The sequence below is a fragment of the Nycticebus coucang genome, chromosome 12 (genome assembly GCF_027406575.1).
Source record: "Nycticebus coucang isolate mNycCou1 chromosome 12, mNycCou1.pri, whole genome shotgun sequence".
Classification (NCBI taxonomy): Eukaryota; Metazoa; Chordata; class Mammalia; order Primates; family Lorisidae; genus Nycticebus; species Nycticebus coucang.
Window position 1 is genome coordinate 91,626,679 of NC_069791.1, and position 16,517 is coordinate 91,643,195.

Genomic DNA, 16,517 nt, shown 5'->3' on the forward strand with positions numbered 1-16,517 from the left:
AATCTTGGGTAAATTACTCACTCTCTGTGAACTTCAGTCTTCTTCCCTGTAACAAGGGTTGCTGCGTTTCATTGTTTGAGACAATGGAGGCAAAAGAACTGAGCACAGTGTCTAACACAAGAGAAGCTCTTGGTAAGTGACAGCTGTCAAGATCATTAAGAGCAAGTCTCCTACCCATGTCTAGAAGAGAGAAGAGTGTTTCAAGAAAGAACAGCTGGGAGATTAAGGTTCATTCAAAAACAGGTATTTAATGAACACTACCCTGGAAGTAAAATAAAGAGAAAAATATTGATCAAATTTGGCAACGTGGATGTCTTTGGTGATCTTGATGACCAGCAAAGCAAGAACAATTGCCACTGAATAGATAGCTAGTGACATCACAGATCGCAAGAGAAGGGGGCATGTCATGTGCCAGGAGAGGAAGCCCCCAGAGAAGCACTGGGGTTGCTCAGGAAGCAAAGAGAACAGGGGAAAACATTGGCAAGAATCATTATTGTGGTTTCTGCAGGGAGGAATGAAGAGGCAGGGTAATTGGGATTGGCTAGTTAGAACAATTTCCAAGAGCTCTGACATAGGAGTTGTCTCTAGTTGCCTGGTACCTGGACCCTTAGGGTGATTAGAGCAAGGGATAGTAGCCCTGAGTGTGAGAACCTCATAAAGGAGGCCGGGGGGAGAGGGGAATGGAGGGATGGGCTCTAGATTGGATAATTTGCAAATGTAAGGTACATTCACAGGTCAGTTGTTTGCTATCTGTAGTAATGAGCTAGCCCTGGGAGGGGCAGTCCCTCCAGGGTTACAAGACCCCAAGATGTGAAGCATCAAATACAGAAACTAGAAATTGTGGCTCATAACACTTAATTATAGAGTTCAACTCAAATGCCCCTTTTTCCTGCCCAGAAAACTCCAGATGCTGCCTGGGGTCAACATCTTTTTAGACACTCAGACTAGGGGTTATGAAAAAGACATAGGATATAAACAACTAGCTCAAAAAAAAAAAAAAGAAAAAACGAAAGAAAAAAGGTAACTAGGTGAAGAGACAATACTTTCTCTTTGCGTCAGAGAATTAATAGAAGCAAACAGTGAGATATTTTTCACTTATCTTTTCGGCAAAGATGAAAGAAAGTTAGCAGTACTCGGGACTGGTGAATAGTGTTGGTAAAATTATAAAATAATTTCAAAAAATTGCTCTGGGGTAGTGTTTGGGAATTCTTTGACCCAGAAATTCCGATTCTATGAAATTATCCCAAGGAGATGACTGCACCAGTGCCGACGGGCCCCCTACTACTGAATGCGACAGAACGAGAAAAGTCCTGAAAAGTCAATGCAAGATCGTAGTTATATTTCCTGCTCAGCTCAAGTTCACACACATTTGATTTTTCTCAACATGATAGTGTTTGCTCTTATATTGATTTTTGGATTGCCACCTATGTGGAACTGGGTCAGGACACACAGGTTTTAACTCAGACTCTGTCCTTTTTCGACCTCTGCAACTGTACATGAACAAAGCAGCATCTGTAGGATTCCCACAGATACTATCATTACTATGTGACTTTCCTTGCATCATCTCCTTTAAACGTATTACAACTCTTTTTTTTTTTTCCAATTTTTTTTTTTTTTTTATTGTTGGGGATTCATTGAGGGTACAATAAGCCAGTTACACTGATTGCAATTGTTAGGTAAAGTCCCTCTTGCAATCATGTCTTGCCTCCATAAAGTGCGACACACACTAAGGCCCCACCCTCCTCCCTCCATCCCTCTTTCTGCTTCCCCCCCCCCATAAAACGTATTACAACTCTTGAGGACAGGTATTTTCATTTTGTAGCTGAGGAAAATGACCTCAGGAAGGTTAAGAAATGAGCCCACTGGCAAACAATAAATGGCAGATCCAGGATTCAGGTCGGATGATGTCTAAATTATCTTCTGGCTCTGACCTCCAGCAGTTCTCAGCCCTTCCCTTGCTCATGTCTGCACCCCAAGGGAAGTGGCTGATCCCGTGAAGGGGTGTTTCAGAAAGGTCGCCTCTTCAGAACAAGTGCACATCCCAGCAGGGACAATGAAAATCCCCTGTGTCCTCCTGCACTCTGGTTGCAGATCCTGGCTTCTGCCCGGCTCCTTGGGTTCACCCTGCCCTTGTCGGTGATCAAGAGAAAGCCCAGCACCTTGGCATTTCTTTCCCAGTTAATTTCTAACTAAGGAATCTCTTGCTGCCATAGGTGCAAAACAGAGTCCTTGTATTTCCAGGCACAGGTGTGACCTTTAATGTCGAGTACTTGGGATCCCTAACCATTAGGAAAAAGAACAACAACTTCACAGATTGGAAAAGGCAAATACTATGCTAAAAGGGAATATTCCACCCCCCAAAAAACAATCCACCCCCCAAAATATTCCACCCCCCAAAAAACAATCTCAAGAAACAGAACCAGACAATAATTGGAGGAGAAATTGTCAGCCTGGGGCAAATGTATATGTGTGTGTATATATATACACAAACATAAGGCACACGCCTGTGAACAGAGTAGTTCTACCTGCCTGGCTTCAGGTAAGCCTATCAGTAGCTGCCTCCTCCGAGCCCCACTTCTTCCTCATTTTCTGCTGCTTTCTATTCTGTTATGAGGTGGGGGAGAAAATTAAGAGTTTGGACACTGGGGTGAGACCTGGATTTGAGTCACTATTCTGCTGAAGTTGGCTTCATGATCTTTGGCAAGTCAGTCTTCCTCTTTTTGAGCTTATGTTTTCCTAGTAACAATGACCACTACTCTTCCATTCCTTCCATGAATATGAGTTATGCTTCTATCACGTACCAGGCACTGGAGATACAGCAATGAACAAGAGCATCGACTATGGGCAGGGCCCTGCTTTACACATACCATTTGCTTAATCCCAGTGACAATATGAAGTCAATTATTATTCATCAATAGTATTTTTCAAACTATTAAGTCACAACTAAAATCACGAAGTCATTCTTTTTGTGGGTTATATCCAGAATTTCCTTTCAATTAAATAGAATATATCAGAAAGCAGTTCACACTTGTAAGGAAAGAATTATTTTATAATATTGTACTGGATCATGACATAAAATGCTTTTTCTTCTGATATATCATTGTCACAGGTCAGGAAAACATTGCTCTAGAACACAAGTTCTTTGAGCACGGGAACATCTTTGAACTGAGCCTCATCAGATACTCATTGTAGATACTCAATTTGTGTAATCAATGATCCCATTTCACAGATGAGAAAACTGAGTCTCAGCAAATTGAAATACCTTGCCCCAAATCACATGTTAGTGATTCATAAGGCAGGGTCTGGAATTGCAGCTTCAGGCTCCAGTTTCCACACACTTAACCACCATGCTATCCTATTTTGCTACAATAAACGGATGAAATAACGTGTGCCCACTCTAGAAACATTAAAATGCATTGTGAAGGTTTATTGCCTCTCACGTTGCTTGTCTCAAGTTGCTTCTTTACAATATGTGAGTTGCATGAAGGTGCAGATTTTGTCCTGTTCATTGTTCTTTTTGAGATCTAGCTCTGTATCTGGGCACCTAGTAGTTTTTAAAATAAGTGTTGAATGGATAAGTAGATCTGGGCACAGTGATAGCTTCCAGGCAGAGAATCAGGAATTGGTTCTTAAAATTCAAAGGTACTCCAATAAGGTGGTGAGTCCAGAACACTACCCTACTGTGCTACTTCCTGCTCCAAATGAGAGACTCAGTTCTCCAAACCTGCAACGTGCTGAGACTTGGGGAGCCAAGGCTGGGCTGTAGGTGAAGGTAAGGCTGGGGCTACAGCGGGGAAACTCCCACCAAAGCCAGGGCTGCAGCATCGCACGATTTTTATAGTCCATATAAACAGCACCTTCTGTAGCTACGCAGAATACAACCACAACACCCCTCCCAACAGGGAGATCATGCCTTTGTCCCATTTATCTCTGTTCACAGGACTTCAGGCCTAAGAGACAGAAAAGAAAACTCAAGGAACCAACCTGTCCTTGCCTTAGGGCAGGTTCTCCTAAGACCAGAGTAGCTGTGAAGAGCAGAAAGAATGGGATGGTCATTCTCTCTGGCCTGGATGCTGATGGTGATGGTGACCTCTGGGTTCAGCATAGCTGCAGCCACTGACACATCAAAAGCAGGTAAGCATGTGTGTGTGTGTGCGTGTGTGTGTGTGTGCAAGGAGCAATCCTGCCCTTCGCAGAAGCAGTCTTAGTCCCTATCCTATCACACCTAGGATATTCATGGTCTTTATTCTAAGTCTATTTCTTAGACTTGGATGTGCATAGGAATCACCTGAAATTTTTGCTAAAATGCAGAGTCTGCTCCACTAGGTCTCAGGTAGGGCCTGAGACTCTGAATTTCTAACAAACTCCCAGGTGATATTGGTGCCATGGTCTTTGGATCCCACGTCGAGAGTTAAAGGGCAAGGCAGGTAGGCACGTTATCGGAAGGGCAGAAACACAATCACACACGAGATCTGAACACTCCCAGGTGGTTCTATATACCTTCCCTTTCAACCTAAAGAGGTCATTCCCTTGGCGGCACTGCCTTCACCCCACTTTCAGCTTCTCCCTGGAGTACTTTGGGGGTATATCAGATACTATTATGCTCTCACGGTTAAAAGCACACCCTCTGGGGTTCTGCCATCTGAGTTTTCATCCTGGCTCTGTAGCTTACCAATGGAGCAACTGGCTTCATCATTCTGAACCTCTGTTTCCCCATCTTTAATATATGAATAAAAAAAACAACTGACCTTACGAGTCCATGGCTAATAGTTCAACAAGATACCGAATGAGGAGTGTGTCTCCTCTTGCCTGGCATATAAGAAGGGCTTAATAAGCAACAGTTGATTTTTTAAAACATTATTTTTGTCAGGAAGGAACAAAAGTACGACTTCCCTGCCAGGTGCGGCTGGGAAGTCTTCACAGAGGGGGAAACGTTGAACTGGGTCTTGAGTAAGTTTCAGTAGGCCAGGAAGGGGATTTAACTGGAAGGCATAAAATGTGCAAAGGCAGGGAAGGAGTGGCAAGGTCACCACAAATCCCACCAAAACATCAGGAACTCCGTGTATTATTCTTCTGGGTGTGGGAAAACATATTTTTAAAGCTGGAAGGCAGTGCTTAACACAGAAGAATGAATGGTGGAAGTTTAGACATCCTCGGGGAAGTCTGTTTGCTTACTTAATTTGGTGGGAGTCGGCTAGAAAATACATCTTAAAGGACAGGGGTTCCCTCGGGGCCTGGGTGGAATCCCTGGTCCAGCTGCCCATACTCTGAGGCTCAGCTCTTCTGTCCGCAGGACAGTGCGTTGAATGTCACAGCAATGCCACCTGCGTGGAGAATGGGGCTGTCACCACGTGCTTCTGCCAGGAGGGCTTCACCGGTGACGGCCTTGAGTGCGAGGATCTGGATGAGTGCGCCACACCAGGGGCACACAACTGCTCAGCCAACAGTAGCTGCATGAACACGCCCGGTTCCTACACTTGCGCCTGCCTGCCCGGCTTCCGCCTGGCGCCGGGGCTGGGCTGCACCGACGTGGATGAGTGCGCGGAGCCCGAGCTGAGTCACTGCCACGTCCTGGCCACCTGTGTCAACTCGGAGGGCAGCTACTCTTGCGTGTGCCCCGCGGGCTACCGGGGAGACGGATGGCACTGTGAATGCTCCCCGGGCTCCTGCGGGCCGGACCTGGACTGCGTTCCCGAGGGTGAGGCGCTGGTGTGCGCTGATCCGTGCCAGACGCACCGCACCCTGAACGAGTATTGGCGCAGCTCCGATTACGGGGCCGGCTACGTCTGTGACACGGCCCTCAGCGGCTGGTACCGCTTCGTGGGCCAGGGCGGCGTGCGCCTGGCGGAGACCTGCGTGCCGGTCCTGCGCTGCAACACTGCCGCACCCATGTGGCTCAACGGCACGCACCCGTCCAGCGACCAGGGCATCGTGAGCCGCACGGCCTGTGCTCACTGGAACGGCCACTGCTGCCTGTGGGACGCGCCGGTCCAGGTGAAGGCCTGTGACGGCTACTACGTCTACAACCTGACAGCGCCCCCCGAGTGTCATCTGGCGTACTGCACAGGTGAGGGGGCGCCTCCCTGCAGCCTGGTCTCAGCCCCAGACAGGCAGCACCGAAGACTGGGGTATCCTTGTTGATTGTCTCTCTGTCCCTGTGACCCCGCAGACCCCAGCTCCGTGGAGGGCACCTGTGAAGAGTGCAGTATAGACGAGGACTGCAGAGCAGATAACGGCAGATGGCACTGCCAGTGCAAACAAGACTTCAACATCACCGGTGAGGCCACTGGGGATGAGGCCAACTGTTGAGCAACTTGTCAGCACCTGGGGGAAGGAAACGGCCCTGTGGGTATGATCCAATATTAGCAAAAAGGGACGGTCCACTAATACCCTTTAAAACCAACAAGAGGTTCTCTGGGGCTGTCTCAATAAGTTGGCTCCAAAGCTTTGGGGACCTCCTTATGCCCAGCCTTCTTTCTGAGTCCTCCACACCGCAGTGGGCACACAGATTGCTGCCACCTGGTAACCAAAAGCTAAGTGGGTCATATTCTTGCAGCACCAGAACACAGGCCTGGCGGCCAGTCCACTGGCCAGCTGAGGATACTAAGCAAAGAATTGGCCCTCCTGGAGCCTCAGGTTTCTCATGTACATTACCCAAGATGGCCAGGATTTTCCAGACTTCAGTCAGGATTTTAGTCATGTACGAATTTTACAAATTTGCTCTATCCAACTATTACCTATGCTGGGATTTGTATTAACTTGTTTTTCTTCAAATTGACTGAATCCATTCTTCTTTTGCATAAATTTAAGAGGGTGATGGTCACTACTGTGCCTGTGGCAAGTAACACCTACTTTAGAAGATTAACTGTAAAAGTAAATACAATTAAAAGAAAATATTAAATTCCAGCAGGTGTGTAATACTTCAATAAGCCATTTTTAACAATAAATGCTAAAAATAGAAAATGATAACTTCGATTTTTTAAAAATAGTAAAAAGTATCTAGCTGGATGTTGTTGCCTGCCTCAAACTCTCAGCTTAAAGGCTGCTCTCTGTTTAAGAGGGAGATCAGCAAGGCATTAAAGACATCAGCAGACATTAGCAGCAAGCTTCAAGTCTCCTTGATGTAGGAAGGATGGACAGAAATTGCAGTTAACTTTTCTTTTTTTTAACTGATATTCAATGTTATTTAATGCTGGGACAGTGACAGATGCCAGGCCTCCTACATTTTGTATTCAGGCCCCCTTGGGGGAACATGAGGCTGGATGGTTAACTGCTGGGTACACACGGTGATGTTAGGGATCTGGTCTTGTGTCACCATCACCCTGGGAGGGGACCGTGTTCAGCCCAAGGCCACCCTAGCCAGCTTGTTCTGACATCTGGGGACATGATGGGCCTCTGAACTGCAGACACAGACCTCTAATCCTGCTCTCCCTGGCCTTTTCAGATATCTCCCTCCTGGAGCGCAGGCTGGAGTGTGAGGCCAATGATATAAAGGTGTCCCTGAGCAAGTGCCAGCTGAAGAGTCTAGGCTTCAAGAAGATCTTCCTGTACCTGCGTGACAACCAGTGTGCAGGCTTCAACGAGAGAGGCAACCGGGACTGGGTGTCTGTGGTGACCCCAGCCCGGGCTGGCCCCTGTGGGACAGTGATGACGGTATGTCCTGGCCAGTGGGGGACAGAGTCAAAGCACTGCTTGGTTGAAGCCTCAACTCTGTCACTTGCTAGATGTATGAGCTTGGGTGAGTTATTTAGCCTGGCTGTATCTCAGTTTCCCCAACTGTGAAGTGAAGAAATAATAGTACCTACTTCATAAAGATGTTGAGGAGATTGAGTGTGTTAATGTTGAAAATGGGTGGAACAGCAACACAGAATAAGCTCTCGATAAATGTTAGCCTCAGAGAAAAGAGGGCAATTGATAAATGATAGTTGCCCATTTCACAGATGGGAAAGTAGGGCTGTGGTTGTCCCAGCTAGTAGGTACCACATAGGAGCATTGGGTTCAGAAGCATATCTGTCTCCAGTAATCCTGGGACGCAGGGTCTGTATCGCTGACTGTCTGAGAACCAGGTCCTCACCTAGACAGATGTCCTACGGGAACCCAGAGGGAAATGTTGAGTAGTACCACATTGTTTTTTCTACCTCTCTCATCCCCAGAAAGGAAAATGGAAAGAAAACATAAGAAAAGAAGAAATACATTGATTAATTATCATCTGTCTAGGATGGCATTTGAATTCCATTAGTGACCACTTGGATATATTTTTTAGGAAATGTAGAGTCATAGAAAGAGCCCTGGCTTGTCAGATCCCACTTACTGTGGGCAATCACTCAGTAACTCAGTTACTGTGAACCTCCATCTCCTTATCCAGGAAGCAGGGAGGTGGCAGCCTGCCTCTTAGGGTCATTGAAGAGACCAATGCAATGAGACAGGAGGGGCATTCAGCTCAGGGCCTGGCACATGCCACATGTACATGTAACTTTTTATCACAGAGACTAGGAGGGCAGCTCGCAGGTGGCCAGAGACAAATGGCTTTGGCTTTGAAGCACTCCTCAGATCCTCATACCCCTTTCTTCTACCCCCACCCACACAGAGGAATGAGACCCACGCCACCTACAGCAACACCCTCTACCTGGCAGATGAGATCATCATCCGTGACCGCAACATCAAAATCAACTTTGCCTGCTCCTACCCTCTGGACATGAAAGTCAGCTTGATGACCTCCCTGCAGCCCATGGTCAGGTGCGGCCAAAGAGGGTCCCCACAGCTCCTGGTCAGGTTCACCCCTCAACCTGTTAACCATGGGGCCTTCAGTTTCCCTGTCAACTGCTACCCATGGGGAACTAGGAGTGGAGTCTGTGAGCCAGAGTTGCCCCTGGGAAGAGCCCAACTAGGAACCCCAGAGTCCAGATTCCAAACCACACACCAGGCAGCTTGAGGAATTTGGTAGTTCCTCCCTGGGTGTTAATAGTCTCATCTGTGAAATGGATTTAGCAATACTTTACTGCCTTTCTTAGAGTATAACAGTGCTCTGCAGAAGTGAATCAAATATTAGGGACTTCAGCTTTTCAGAGGGGCAGGATGATTGGACCAGAAAAAAGGAGGGGTGTGAGTCCAGCCTTGTTGTGGGGACTATGAGAAAGTTATATTCCATTTTTGGACCTCGCTTTCCTTCCTTCTCGATAAATTGAAGGGATTTGATTAAAGAGGGCTTTGCACATTGTGCTCTTTGGAAGTGTCTTGGTGTTGGAGAGAGGTTCCTTGGCAGAATGCCTACAGGATGAACCAGAAAAGTTCCACCTGTATTGGTGGGTGTCACCTGAGGTTTTATTATTTTTATAAAAAGGGATACTGTTGCTAAATAAAATTAAAAATCTTTAAATAGAATGAATCACAGGCCAATAATGCTGATGCTGGAAAAGCTAATAGTTGTAGTAAGAATAAGCATTTATTGAGTACTTACACTACAGCAGACATTGCCTCAAATACTCTATATGGAACAGGTTGATGAAATATTATGGAAGTCCTGGGAGATGGTAGGCATTATCGTTATTATTTCTATTATACTGATGTGTAAATTGAGGCTTAGACATTTGAATAACTTGCCCAAAGTTATAGTCTCTTAAGTGGTGGATTTAGGGTTCAAATATCAGGCCCAGAGCATCTACCCCACCATGACCTTCTCTTTGAATCTTGAATAACAGGCAAAAACCTCTGGGGCAGCCAAACTCAGGGAAGAGCACCAGGCCCTGGTGAGGATGCATGGCTGACTTAGAGAAAAGAGGCTGCAGGCCTTTGGCTGGAGTATCACCTGACCAAGCAGTTCCCTGGAGCACTCGTAGGCCTGGGAGGTTCTAGGGAGCAACATGTGTATGTTCAAATCTCTCTCTTTCCGTTTTGAGTTGGAAAAGACACCGCAGTCCAAACTGATAACCTGGTTCTGACCTGTAAAATGGGCTTCCACATTGCTGAGTGTTTTCTTAGGTATTTTATTTCACTTGGCATGAGTCTTACAATGTCCTTTTTAGGATTGTCCAGTGAAGTCTACATCAGCGTGTAGACTTCTCAATGTGGTTAAAAAATAACCCATTTGTAAAACTCCATCTCCTGAGGTGGGCGTCAATACCTCAAATGGAGCCAGGACTCAGCTCTGTGGGACTTGTAATATCTCATCCCTTTAAGCCTGTTCTGGACTGAGACCAAAGAAGGAATCTAGGTGATTCCCTCCAGAATTTGTTCTATTTTGAAGACTCCAGGGGTACCTGCAGAAAGAACCACAAAGTGAGGGCCTGAACATGTTATCAGGATGTAACCCAGCCATCAGCAGAATCATTATTATCCAGGAGCTTGTCAGAAACACAGAACCCGAGCCCCACCCCAAACCTACTCATCAGAACCTGCATTTTGATACCTATGGGTGCTCTTTGCAGTTTGGAAAGCAATGGTTGGTGGGTTTCAGTCCTACTGTTGGATGAAAATGTAAATAACGGCAAGGGACTCCCCAAGAATGCAGACCAGAAAGAGTGGCCCATCTGCGGATGTTCTCAGCCTGGTCCTCTTACCGCCCTGTGCTTCCTGCAGTGTCCTGAACATCAGCATGGGCGGGACGGGCATGTTCACTGTGCGGATGGCGCTGTTCCAGAGCCCCGCCTACACACAGCCCTACCAAGGCTCCTCCGTGACACTGTCCACAGAGGCCTTTCTCTACGTGGGCACCATCCTGGATGGGGGTGACCTGTCGAGATTTGCACTGCTCATGACCAACTGCTATGCCACACCCAGTAGCAATGCCACAGACCCCCTGAAGTACTTTATCATCCAGGACAGGTAAGCAGGGTGCCTACATGGGGGCCCGTGAGTAAAATGCAGGGGGGAAGTCATTGGACTTGGATGGGGAAATTGCATCTTTATTTTCATTCCTCTCTGGCTGGAACATGACATTCCCATCCATTGTGAATATAGGCAACAAACCACAGAGAAATTAGCAGGACATGTGAAAGCATTTGTGCTCATATTTTTTAGCTACTATTGTGCTAGAATTTTCACTGGACCTTGTTATTTAATGCATTTGCAAAGATATAATGCATACTTGCACATCAAACATTTTAATTTTTGAGAACTGTGCTTCAGTTTAATTGGTTTCCTTTGTAATCTTTTAAATATTTTATTTTATGCACTTAAAAACATTATTATTATATTAATATTATTATTATTATTATTTGAGACAGAGTCCTACTCTGTTACTTCAGGCTACAGTGCCATGAGGCTAACCTAGCTCACAGCAACCTCAAACTCTTGAACTCACGTGATCCTCTTGCCTTAGCCTCCCAAGTAGCTGGGACTACAGGCACCCACCATGACACCTGGCTAATTATTCTCTCTCTTTTTTTTAGTAGAGATGAGGTCTTGCTTTGCTTAGGCTGGTCTCAAATTACTGATCTCAAACAATCCTCCTACCTCGGCCTCCCAGAGTGCTAGGATTACAGGCGTGAACCACTGTCCTCAGCCTAAAACCCATTATTTTTGAAGTGGGAGGAATCAGCTTTCAGAGAGGGCGTAGGCAGGGGTGGTCTATGACTTAGAAAACAGTAAGAAACCTCATTGAAAAGCACACCCAGGCAAGTAAGCAGCCTGGCCCCTGGCTTGGAGGGGTGAAGCATGAACTCTGTTAGCCAAGGGCCAATTGAAACTGAGAGAACTCAGGTGCTCTGCTTTTTCTTCAAGAGGATTTGATGACTGTGAATCTCACCACAAGAAAGTAGTTCACGTTTTCATTCACAAGTTGGACAGATACTCTGCCAGGCTTTGTGAATACCACAGTGAACAGAAGAGACCAAAGCCTCTGTCCTAAGTTTGTAGTAGGTTAATGATAAAGAGGCTAAAGGAAAGGGCTGGGGGTGGGGAGGTGGGGAGAAGAGAGGCATTTGCATTCTAAGAGGGTGGTCAGAGATAGCATCCCTGAGAAACCGTAGTCCCTTCTCATTTTAGTTCTCGTAGAATCTGCCTGGTTCCATCAAGCGGAACTTCCCAGTTGAGTGGTACTCTATTAACCTCTCTATTACTTGGAATCTCCCTTTGCAATAAACAGAAAGGCAGAGTTATTGTATAACCTTTTGCAGTTTGCCTCTTGTGGTCATGATCTAAAGATTCTCCTAAAAAATCAGTGTATTTCAGTAAAAAATGCAAGTGGATTTAAAGAAAAATAGGAAGTAAATATTAATACACATGTTGAGATACACAGGAAAACATTTATAAAGGTGGTATCATGACAAGGAATAAAAGAACTAAAATTTGGGAAACATTGGTATTCAGACATTGCAGAGATTTGGGTCCCAATCTTGACTTTGCCATTTCTTAGTACTGAGACACAGGTCAGCTTGTTTTTCTGGATATTCATTTTCTCAGACATGAATAGGGGTAAATAGTACCTATTGCTCTGGGACTTTCAAGCTTGGTTTTCCTGAGTATAAAAGTAGAGCAGACACATTGTGGAAACTTGGAAAGTTTTGAAAAAGAAGCAGGAAGCAATGTGGGGTGTATCTGTGTGTTTCCATATGGGTGTGTGTGGGAGTTGAGTTGAAACTACCAGTCTAGGAGACATGCCAAAACATTGCAAGATATGAAAAGACAAGGAGACAGATTGAGGGGACCGTTGGATGCCCGGCTTGGATTGAGTGTGTGGGACACCACAGGCCATGCTGTCTGCCTTTCAGGTGGTGGGTCCACTTAACTGCAAGGCTTTTATCTTGCCAACTGGGGATTGTACTTTTAGGGTTAGATATAAATTTTCCCACAGAGCTGAGAATGAAAGCTCCTTTCTCAGTTCTCATAGTCAGCTTTCAGCCTCTCTTCCAAATCAACTTTGAGCAAATAGTGTACAACAGAAGAGAGGGTGCCAAGTTTGGCTCCCCAAATGCCCCTGTATCCTGGCCCAGCCCAGCACACCTGTGGGTCCCTGCATGTACTATTTTGAATTTCTCTTTGTAAGTGTGCTGGTGCAATTGTGCACACTCCAAATAGGTCAGTGGCCCTCGTACACAGAGGTTTCCATTGCTACAATTACACCAGATGCATAGATAACACAGAGTAGCTGATGGTTCTGGAACACCATTTTCTAGGAAATCAGAAACTGCTGACTTTGGGTGGGTTGAACTCAGTGGTGGTAACATTTTTGCTTTAGCATCAAGTATACACAGCACCTACATCGTGCCACATACTGTTCTAAGCACTTTTGAAAAATTCATCAATTTAGTCCTCACAACTGTCTTATGATGTGGGCTACAATTATTATCCCTTGTGTACAGATGGGTGAAGTTGAGGCACAGAGAGATTAAGTAAGATGCCCAAGGTCACACAGTTAATAGGGTGTGCGGCAATATTTGAACCCAGGAAGTCTGGCTGCAGTCTTTGCGTAGCCAGCCACATTATATGATGTAATCCTCCCAGCTGTCCACAAACTGAGGACTCAACTATCCAAGTGGTGGAGAACGGGGAGTCCCCGCAGAGCCGATTTTCCGTCCAGATGTTCCGGTTTACTGGCAACTACGACCTGGTCTACCTGCACTGTGAAGTGTATCTCTGTGACACTGTGAGCGAAAAGTGCAAGCCTGTGAGTCACCTCCCCTCCCTCAGCCCATCTCCCACAACCAGAGAGCTTTGGCCCTAAGGTCTGAAAGAAAAGAAATCAAAATAAAAAAAAAAAGAAAAGAAATCAACATTTCAGCTGTTGGGGATTGAATGGGCAGTAAGGAGAGGTGGGCGTGGCCAGAGAGGAAAGCTCAGCTGCTGGGGATTCAGGGGGTCAGGGGATTAGGGCAGGCTGGCAAAGGTCTGGCTTACCTGCGAGCTTGTGTTCTGATAACAGGAGCTGCCATTTTTAAGCACTATGTCCCCTTTGTGTGTGTTAACTTTTTAATGCTTCACAGCAACTCTGAAAGGGAGATATCGCTACTCTGGGAGAGGGACTCAGAGAACTTGAGCGCCCAGCCTGAGATCATACTGTCTTGCGAGTGGTAGAGCTGGGACATGAGGCCACATGTAGAATCTTCTAACAACTCCAACCTGCAGCAGGACGATGCTCCTATGAGTTGCTCAGCCCCCTCCACACAGCAGGGTCACAATCCGGCTCCCTCATGGAAGGTTTTTTCCTATCACCCTCTCCCTGCAGACCTGCTCCAGGACCAGATTCCGAAGTGGGGTCATCATAGACCAATCCCGTGTTCTGAACTTGGGTCCCATCACACGGAAAGGTAAAGAGAGCCACTCCCTCCTTGATTTTTCCAGCTGGGAATGATCTCTGGAGAGGAGGAGGGTGACAGAGCCTGGCACCTTGGGAATCTTACTGGGATCTGAAGAACTGAGAGCAAGTGGTTCCTTTAGGCCAAACAGGAATGTAAGGTGCCTCCTTTTACCAGTTTCAGGCGTTCATTCATCTACTCATTGCACAAATATGCTATCATGTGCTAAGGGGCCACGGGATGAGCAAAAACAGACATAGGCCTGCTCACATGGAGAATATAGATCTGTGGGGGAGACATTATTAAATAATTCCACTTAGAGGTTTATAAGCAGTTGTCCTAAGTGCAAAGAAGAAAATATATAAGAAGCACCAAGTTCTTACAAGAGGGGAAGAATGTGGCTGAGATTTGGAAACTGAGAGGACAGTGAATAAGAGGGGTCAGGGAAGAGAGGAGGGAGAGGGAATCCCAGCTTGGACAAAGGACCCGTGGTCAGAGGGAGCCCAGCCTGTTATTAGAGCTGAGAGAAGGACCAGTAGGCTGGAAGGAGGAGGAGAGCCACATGAGATGAGCTGAGGCAGGCTGGGCCAGATCACATGGGGGCCTTGTATTCTCCTGAAAGCCACAAGGCAGGCGAATGAAATGATCAGATCTGGATTTTGAAGAGATTACTGTGGCTGCAAGGAGAAGAGCAGATGGAAGGGGCTTCTCAGGCTTCTTGCCCAGCCTCATGCTTTCTCTTTCCACGGATTCCATTTTCCCTCCAAAGGTGTCCTGGCTGCCGTCTCAAGGGCTCCTTCCTGCAGCGTGGGTGAGTTCAGGCATTCTCTGCAAAGGGACTTGTCCCAGAACCCTCCTTGGGTGCTTCTATTCTGTGGGCCCCCAGGTGTGCTGGAGGTCCTGGCCTGCTTGACATGAGCTCTGGAGAGGTGACCCTATCTATGGAAATGCCTGGGCCTGGGGATGTACATATATGCACACATACCCTGTGCTATCTTATAATCATGTATATGTGTGCAGAGACACAGGTGTGCCCAGGAAGGTACCCAAGAACATAGACGTCCAGACATGTTTGTGCACCCAGATGCATAGACAGCTGCAGTTTCACATGTGCATATTTGCACGTGCAGACGTGCACACATTTACTACAGGCTTGTACCCAAAGCACATGCTACAGATCTGCATCTTGGGAACTTACTGATGCTCCATGGCTTACCTCTAACACCTGGTTCAGGATTCATTCAACAGGTGTCTTAATATTTGTTAAATGCTACTGTTGCCAAGAACCTTGCATAGGGCTGGGGTGAACACTACAGACAAACAAGAAACCCTGCTTCTCTGCTTCTTTGCTCTTCTGACTACAATGTGACCAAAGACTAAGGATATTTTTGTGGTCCTTAATTGATCCTTGATTTTCATGGCTACTGAATCATCTGAAAATTTAGGTGAAAAGCAAATTCTGGCACCAGATGCCCTTCTTTGCTACTGGCACCTGGAGGGAGTCATTATACTGATCTCAGGCATTTGATCTGAGCTAGTTTGGCCCAGGAGTGCTGAGCTCTGAGCTGGAGAGTCAGGGCATTCCTAAGACGCTTGTCCTCTGGGAATATACCTCAGGGTCTCTGAGGATGGTCAAATAGGTTGGACACTGCACAAAAGTGCCCTATTGAGGGGATATCAAGTCTAATACCAGAGGAAGAACTGCCTTTTTTCAAACTGGTCTACCTGGGAGGGTACCTTTTCCATTATTTCACTAAGAGTGGGCCCCTTTTATAGGGCAGATAAGAAGGAGGCTTCCTTTTTCTAATGGACTAGCCAGAAAGGGTGTCCTTTTCTAATTGGTCAGTCCAGTGGAGGCATCTCATGTTAATTTGCACAAAAGTTCATCACTGCTACCAACGGTCCTATAATTGTTTTCTTTTCAGAGCTCCTGAAAATCTGGCTGCCTCTAATTCTGTGGGCCACCTTGACACTGCCAGTTCAGTGATAAACAGCAAGAAACTCTGCACTCTGGGGCTTTAGCTCACTTCCTGCTGGCCAGCGGGGTGTTATAGACCAGTGCTCCAGCCACAGGAAAGGGAGCTCACGCTTCAGTCAACCTGTTCTTATTTTCTCTCTTTTAATCCTCATTGTAAAAAAGAAAAGAAAAAAAAAAAACAGCCTATGTCTTCAAATGTTGTCTTCTCTTAAAGTGGGACTCATGATGTGTCTGTACATGAGGTCCCTGTTTCCTTAAAGAATGAGACAAAATAATGATTTTAAAAGCTTAGTCTTTGAATTCATTCA

The 16,517-nt window shown here is 46.2% G+C and overlaps 1 protein-coding gene across 3 annotated transcripts; it reads left to right on the forward strand.

Moving 5' to 3' along the window:
- Window positions 1–2,432: 2,432 nt before the first annotated feature.
- Window positions 2,433–16,500, forward strand: UMOD (uromodulin). 3 transcript variants are annotated; one of them, XM_053554801.1, is made up of 11 exons: window positions 2,433–2,539; window positions 3,941–4,134; window positions 5,279–6,067; window positions 6,170–6,277; window positions 7,445–7,653; window positions 8,588–8,736; window positions 10,576–10,821; window positions 13,441–13,603; window positions 14,162–14,243; window positions 15,001–15,042; window positions 16,157–16,500. In XM_053554801.1, the coding sequence occupies exons 2-11, from the start codon at window positions 4,044–4,046 to the stop codon at window positions 16,216–16,218; spliced, it is 1,941 nt and encodes a 646-aa protein (XP_053410776.1). In that variant the 5' UTR covers window positions 2,433–2,539; window positions 3,941–4,043; the 3' UTR covers window positions 16,219–16,500. The 3 variants fall into 3 exon arrangements, with proteins under 3 accessions (XP_053410776.1, XP_053410775.1, XP_053410777.1); XM_053554800.1 differs by lacking the exon at window positions 2,433–2,539 and adding an exon at window positions 3,643–3,772; XM_053554802.1 differs by lacking the exon at window positions 2,433–2,539 and adding an exon at window positions 3,643–3,772 and having other exon boundaries at window positions 5,294–6,067.
- Window positions 16,501–16,517: the final 17 nt, after the last annotated feature.